Source organism: Argentina silus (genome assembly GCF_951799395.1).
Source record: "Argentina silus genome assembly, chromosome: 15".
NCBI classification, from domain to species: Eukaryota; Metazoa; Chordata; class Actinopteri; order Argentiniformes; family Argentinidae; genus Argentina; species Argentina silus.
Window position 1 is genome coordinate 11,249,294 of NC_139669.1, and position 7,500 is coordinate 11,256,793.

At 47.6% G+C, this 7,500-nt stretch overlaps 1 protein-coding gene across 1 annotated transcript in view; it reads left to right on the forward strand.

Moving 5' to 3' along the window:
• sh3tc2 (SH3 domain and tetratricopeptide repeats 2) overlaps positions 1-7,500 on the forward strand; it is a 19,118-nt gene that overhangs the window by 9,458 nt on the left and 2,160 nt on the right. Inside the window, exons 9-21 of the mRNA XM_083686180.1 lie at positions 385-580; positions 1,039-1,181; positions 1,809-1,859; positions 2,131-2,435; positions 2,569-2,763; positions 2,965-3,825; positions 4,130-4,350; positions 4,838-5,004; positions 5,155-5,332; positions 5,670-5,820; positions 6,230-6,352; positions 6,718-6,868; positions 7,082-7,278. Of these exons, the coding sequence (XP_083542306.1) occupies positions 385-580; positions 1,039-1,181; positions 1,809-1,859; positions 2,131-2,435; positions 2,569-2,763; positions 2,965-3,825; positions 4,130-4,350; positions 4,838-5,004; positions 5,155-5,332; positions 5,670-5,820; positions 6,230-6,352; positions 6,718-6,868; positions 7,082-7,278 (2,939 nt within the window). The remainder of the gene's footprint in view (positions 1-384; positions 581-1,038; positions 1,182-1,808; positions 1,860-2,130; positions 2,436-2,568; positions 2,764-2,964; positions 3,826-4,129; positions 4,351-4,837; positions 5,005-5,154; positions 5,333-5,669; positions 5,821-6,229; positions 6,353-6,717; positions 6,869-7,081; positions 7,279-7,500) is intronic.

Here is a 7,500-nt window from a genome sequence, read left to right on the forward strand (position 1 = left end):
CCAGTGGAAGCCGGTGGAGGTTGAAACCGAAGGCTCATTGTAATGCATGGCCACATTTCTTACCATTCCTCATTCCATTCCAAGCATTGCAATGGAATGAGGCTTCTACCTCCACCAGCCTCCTTTGCTGTACTGTACGGGAAGCACTACATTCAAAGGCATACACAAACTACATTTATGTCTATTCTTTCACACAAACTACATCATGTAGATATCTCCACAACCTTGCATAACACGTATATACTTACATAGAGTATTTTTGAGTACTTTTCTCTAGTATTCCCGTAATTAGGCATTCTCTAGAAAATGGGTACAGTTGCCTATGCGACTCACCTCCTTCACCCCCCCCCCCCCCCCCCCCCCCCCCCCCCCCCCCCCTTGCAGTGACGGGGTCCTGTGTAGCGGTGGTGGACCATAACCCAGTGGGTCGTGAGGAGCTGCAGCTGAGTCGGGGGGACGTGGTGGAGGTCCAGGGGCTGCTGGTCCGAGGGCTGGACATGTTCATAGGCACACACACCTCCACAGGACACACAGGCTTCGTACACAAGGCCCACGTCCAGCCGCTCGACACCGAGCCACTGTAAGAGAGACTGGGATGAGGACAGGGATGACAGGGGGAAATGACCTGTTTATTGTTTACTGTGAAGACTGATGTGTGCTGGGTTCAATAGCCATTGGTTAAACATTCTAACATTGGTGAAATGTACTATATCCACTTTTCACTTTGGTTTAAACCACTTTCCATTGTTGCTGGGTAACATATCTTATCCATGCACAAAACAAGTGACATAACAACTTTATACTTGACTTTATTCGATTTAGACAACTAGTGGAAACAACTAGTAATGTTATTTTTTCTCGGAAACTGGGCCTGTTAGGACAGTTGACGTGTGATATTTATCCATCTTTCTGACCTTTCTATGATCCTATTATCTCTGGTCAGCAGGCGCGGGGTTGGGAGGGGGAGGTTTGAGAGCTGCAGGGTCTTGAAATGAGAGTCACATGGCTTATAATGCTGTCTTTGTCTCCCTGCCGCAGCGACGGACAATTGGTCTTTCTGACTGAGGAGGAGAGGGCGGCCCTGGCCCAGGTTAACCCCTGCAGCGCTGAGCCCAGCGACAGCAGCGGCAGCCTCCTGGAGAGACTGTTCTCCTCTGACATCAGTGCTGTGTACAGACTAGGTAGGGATTCATCAATCAGTCGGTCACATTTATTGGTATAGCACTTTTTATATAGACAAATGAGCCATTAAGTGCTTCACAACAATACTAGACAATATAAACAATAAATACAATACAAACAATATGATCTAACACCAAACCATAGACCCCCAAAAAGCAAGTCAAGGAAAAAAGAGAAAAAAGGGAGAACAATATAAAACACAGTGGCAAGGAAAAGCTCCCTGGGAGGAAGAAACCTTGAGAGGAACCAGACTCACACACTGATCAGGTGCTGAACAGTAAACTAATGTGGAATGTGTGTGTGTGTATGGTTGTAATGGCTCAGTTGGTTGGAGGTTGTTGGATTCATTCATACCTACTGAACTGAACAGGGGAGGCTGGTGGAAGTAGAAATCGGAGGACGGGCTCACACATGTTTGATACCATTCCTTATACCATTCCATGCATTACTATGTCCTCCACCAGCCTCCCCTGGTACTGAATATATGGTAACTGCATCAAAGTATTAGATGACCATAGTTTTATGTAAGTGTTTTTCCCGTCATGTGGCCACTTCAGGACCAAATAGTTTTCCCCTTTTAAAAACGAGAATCAACTCTTAAATGATGTCATCCTGTGTTTTCACAGACAGATTGGATGAGTCTGACTTTACGTACATCAGAAACCAGCCAAAACAAGGTAACATAACAAGCTGAAGTTGTTTATCCTATATACCCTGGGCTGAATATTGGATTATTACATGCCAATAAATCCCATATAGTCCCATTAATTTAGCCAAGAACATTACTACTAATAGCACACTTTTGGAGAAACAAATGATAGGGGAACCTAAAACCTGTTTCCCTGCTTAGAGTAAAAAGGCTGCTGAGTTTTAATACAAAGTGATTTTCTAAAATATAGTGAGATAGTGTATGTAAAAACGCTTAGTATCTCTGTCTTCTTCCTCCAGACCACAAGGCTCCTGTGAGTGCTCGTCAGAGCCTCATCTCAGAGAAGAGTGGCGGGACGCCCCCCTACCACTCCTCCCCTCGCCCCTCCCTCTCTCACTCCTCTCCACGGCTCTCCCTCTATCAATCCCACAACCCCCTGGGGCGTGAGGGAGAGCCTCTGTCCTTCAGCTTGGATGACACCTTCAGGGAGATGGATGAGTTTCAGGAAGACCCGCCTCTCTTCATGGAGGAGGGAAGCTGGGAGGGAGAGGAGTCAGAGCTCTGTGACCCTACCCTGACCCTGCTCAACCATGACCACTTCCAGGTCAGAGAGGTCCAGCAGTTAATGTAACTAAAAGCAGGGCAGTTGTCCTCTGGATATCTGGATTCTCTGGTTCAGTACATTTATTCACTCGTTCATTCAAATCTTCATTTATTATATTATCCATTCATTCCAGGAGGACTTCCTGCCACTGTATGACGTCCATCACTCCTACCTGTGGGCAACGTTCAGCGGGCAGAGTGAGGAGGAGCTGCTAGGGCATCTGGAGACTGTGAGGGAGGGGGCTAAGAGGTGTGGTATGCACTGGGCACACCGACGGGCATGCTTCCTACTGGGCCGACTCTGCGCCAAGAAGCTCAAGTACTCCCAGGTAGGGGAGACATACCCATGTGATATAAATACACACACACACACATACACACACACACATGTATTTTTCTTGTTTTCGTATAGCATCTGTTATTAATGTTCCCTCTCACTCAATAAATGTCTGGGTAATATTTACTTAGAGGGGGACCACATTTCCGTTTGGGTCAAGCAAAAGTCACATTTAATTTGCCCCCCCCCCCAGGCCCGTGTGTACTACGAGGAAGCTCTGGGCGTCAGCGTGGACGGCTTCTCTGACCTGCCCCTCCTCATCGCTCTCTACACCAACGTCACCGCCGTCTACCTCAAACAGAAGATGGCTGACAAGCTTCCCCAGACCCTGGAGAAGGCCAGCGCTCTGCTCCTCTGCCTCCCCAGCCACAGCTTCACCTCCCTGGATGAGTTTGAGCTGCTGAAGCTGCTCCTGCGGAGGTCTGTGGTGGAGGGAGACAAACACCTGGAGGCCCGGGTCTGTTACCTCGCCTCCGGCCTGTTCCTGCTGCTGAGGAAGACCGACGACGCGCTGCCCTTCGTCGAGAGGCTCCAGTTCCTCACCGTCACCCTCTCTGCCGAGGAGGGGCGTCCCGTCGCGCCCCTGGACCTCAATTGGCTCCTCAGTCGGCTCTACCATCGGAAATACATGCCTTACCTCGCTCTGGCCTCTCTGAGCCTGGACTCAGGCCAGGACCACTCTCTCCAGGACGCCTTCCAGAGGGTGGAGCTGTTTGTGAAGAACTCGGTGCGTCTGAACCCTCGCTGGAGGGAGGGCACGTCGCTGCTCCCAGCCCAGATCGTGGTGTACCTCCAGCAGGCTCTGGTTCTAGCCGAAAAGGGGGAGGACATGAAGACCCAAAGGGACCTGTGTCTGGGCCTGGCCTGTGTGTACCAGCAGCATGGAGCCCTGGAGAAGGCTGTGCCCTGCGCCCAACAGGCCGTGGAGACAGGGGCGAGTATTAATGAAGAGGAGGGCTTCGAGGCCTCTGTGTTGCTGGGGTGGCTGCTGGTGCTGACGGGTCAGCCAGAAAGAGCCCAGAACACCCTGCAGCCACTGCTACAATCACTGCAGGTAAATCAGACAGCATATCTATAGCCATTCCAATTGCACTTTTGTTTGTTCCTTATACAACTTAACAACATGTATACATACATACATACATACATACATACATACATACATGCAAACATAAACTTGTCAGCTCCATGTACTTCCATGTAATGACGTATTACTATGTAACAACATGTTAATACAATGCCATTACAATGTCACTACACATGTATACACATGTATAGAGGCAACTCATTGGAAAGAGTTACCGATTGTTCACGTCTCTCTGAGAATTTTGTCTCCTAACCCCTCCACCTCCCTGCAGGGTACAGACAGCCCCACTCAGAGGGGAGTGATCCACAACCTGCTGGCCCTGTGTCTGAGGAGGCAGGGCCGCGTCCCAGAGGCCGGCCGGCACCTCCATTGCGCCCTGAGGATCTCCAGGGAGAGTGGTAACCAGAGGAACCAGGCCCTGGCCCTCGCCAACCTGGGCTGCCTGGCACTGGGGGTGGGGGCACCCGGGGTGGCTGAACGATTCCTGGTCAGGTGAGATACCATACACTCGGATATGGAATGTCTGACAAAGACAGTTTATGCTGCTGAACGATTGGTGTCATTGTCAGTCAGTATACCATTCCAAATGGCACACCATATACGGACACTAATGTACCCACTTTGGGAAAAAAAAATTAATGGTCAATGTATAGTAGGTCGGGGCGCTCAGTGGTGTAGCACAAGGCGCATACCATATCATCGCAAGGTCCCTGGTAAAATGTACAGTAGGTCAGTGTTTAATATATCAGTGACGACAGAGTACATTTAGGTAGTGAGTCGATTTGCCTTTTTCTTGGGGCTATTACACCAAGCAAAACAACCACCAGGGGTCATCTTTGAGCAATTCTAATGGATAGGCTCACTGTACCTCAATGACACACACATTGAAGTCCTTAATATTGCCTTACTGGGAAGATGTATGTAGGTTCTAGTGATGCAGATTCTATGTTTTTTTTCTTGTTTTTTTTTGCTGTGTCAGATCTCTGTGTCTCTTCATGGAGATCTGGGAGAGTCCCATCGACGAGGAGCATGTCCAGGCCTACCTGTGGCTGGGGCGGAGCTACAAGGACCGGGGGAAAAGTCATGACGTCAGGCTATGTTGCGAGATGGGTCTCCTGATCGCCTTACAAGCCAGGAACCTACACAGTGAGTTGTTAGACTATACAACTCCCGTCCCATAACTGCACTCATAAATGTATCTTCTAATCTGATGAATATTGAATAAGAGAGAGTGTTACACCTGGTATTCCTCTGCCATTAAAACCACTCCTCCCCTCTGTTATCTGTGTCCTGTAGGTCAGATGGTGGTGGCCAAGGTGCTGAGTCGTCTGTATGCGGACCTGCTCCTGTACGGCCAGAGCATCCTCTACTACGAACACTGTGTCTCTGTGTCCAGGGAACTGAAGGACAAGAGGCTGGAGGGAGAGTACCTGGAGATCCTCAGCAGCCTCTACCTGTCCCTCAACACAGAGAAGTGAGTCTGTCTTCTCTTCTCTCTCACACAGGGGAGGCTGGCGGAGGTAGAAATCGGAAGGACGGGCTAATTCTAATGCATGGAATGGAATGAGGAATGGTATCAAATGTGCAATTTCTACCTCCACCAGCCTCCACTGCTCTCAACACACGGTAGTGAGAAAAGCACAAAAAGAACATGTGTTCTATTTGATGTGGCTAATTTCAAAAATAATAATTGTAATAAATTTTCATAAATGTGCAATGTCATGAACTTGTATGCAAAATGCCACACATCAGAGGCGACTTAGTGAGGAACATAGAATGACTCTGGTGACATTTGTCATGTCCATCTCCAGGTCATCCCGTAAGTCTCTGGACTACACCAAGCAGAGTCTGAGGATCTCCATCGACCTGGGCAAGAGGGAGGAGGAGTCAGAGACCTGGCTACAGGTGGGACGCATCTACTACCTCATTGCTGAGGACGAACTGGCCGACATGTACCTACAGGTGAGAGAGGAGAGAGAGATGGAGAGTGTGTGTGTGGGGGGGGGGGGGGGGGGGTGGTTGGTGGAGAGAGACTAAGGGAAAAGAGAACTACATGAAAGGTTCTTGAAAAGGAGTGAAGGTAAAGAGATTGGAGCAAATGTGGATTTACCTCGTTGTGCCTACATAAACATAATGATAATCTAGGTGACTCTTATCAGTCAATAACATACCCTGATGAACTACTCCTTTATCTGTTGATATCTACATACCTCATTTACAACATCCTGGTTTGGTTACACCCAATACAGGTGGCATGTGCATTGCAAATAACACATTATTGAGCTACATTCAAGCACAAGCACTTCCCATATTACCAAAAAGTTCCCTCATTGTATTGATTGATTACTGACTTGTTACCGTTGATTGACAGGCAGCAGTGAAGACCGCTCTTAGGATGAATGATCCACACTTTGCCATGAGTATCTATGAAGAGGCAGGAGACGTGTTCTTCAAAGGACACAGGAACAGGATGGCCTCGCTGCCCTTCTTCAGGGTAAGGCTGATGACATGTGCTACTATGTGCTGGCTCTGTCAGTTCTACTGTATTGCATAGTATTACCATCTGTATTGTGTAGTATTTAATGTTATCATCATGTCTGGTCGATATCTCAAAGTTATATTTGTGTACTACAGTAGTTTCAATACAATGTCGCTCGATGCAATCCATTTGTTATAATGTTACATTTACAGATACTCTTAGATATCCTTATACCCTGGTCTAAGTCAATTAAAAGCGTTTTTTTTTTTTTGATATATACATTTTTATTGCCATTTTCACCAACAAACACCCCCCCCCCCCCCAGTAGTTAAAAGCAAATGATTGTACAGTCATTTCTTGACCTCCGTGCTGTATCGCAGGATGGGAGTCTTCCGTTTGCCAGGAGCATCCGGGATGTGCACTCAGAGTTCCGACTGCTGTGCAAACTGACAGAGTTGCTGATGGCCCAGCGACAACATGAAGAGGCTCTGCAATACGCCATGCTGGCTGTCGAGATCAGCACCAAAACAGGTACCCAGGAGGATTCACAACCATATCAATAACACTTCATAGAATGACCACAGTTGTTAACACCCAACCAAGGTAAAAACCTGGTTTGGTGTTCATTTTCTATAATATCCGATGAGGATTCAGCATCCAAACAGTTCTTTTGAATATGTTGTTTCTTTCATTCGTGATGTTGGATGACCACATACTTCTGTACTTCTGTATAATCATTCGTAGGTGTCCGTGTGAACGAGCGGACGGCTTTCCATCGCTTGGCCACAGTCTACCATTCCCTGCAGCAGTATGAGATGTCTGAGAACTACTACCTGAAGTGTCTTTCTCTCAGCCCTGCCGTCCTGCAGCACCCTATGGAGGCTCGCTACTACGCTAAAGTCTACTGCAGGCTGGGGGACCTGACCCTGCACAAACTAAAGGTACAGTCACCCCATTCTCTTACGGCAGATAGTCTGTGAATCAGAGATATAAGGAACACAATTGGGACAGTAGGCTGCCAAACAGAGTAGAACAATTCGCCAACAATGAATAATGTAAAAACATATAAAACATATATTGTAAAAACAAATATATAATATAAGTGATGTATTCATTTGGTACCTCCTTTTTAAGCCATGGATTTTGTCAAATCATTTTACATT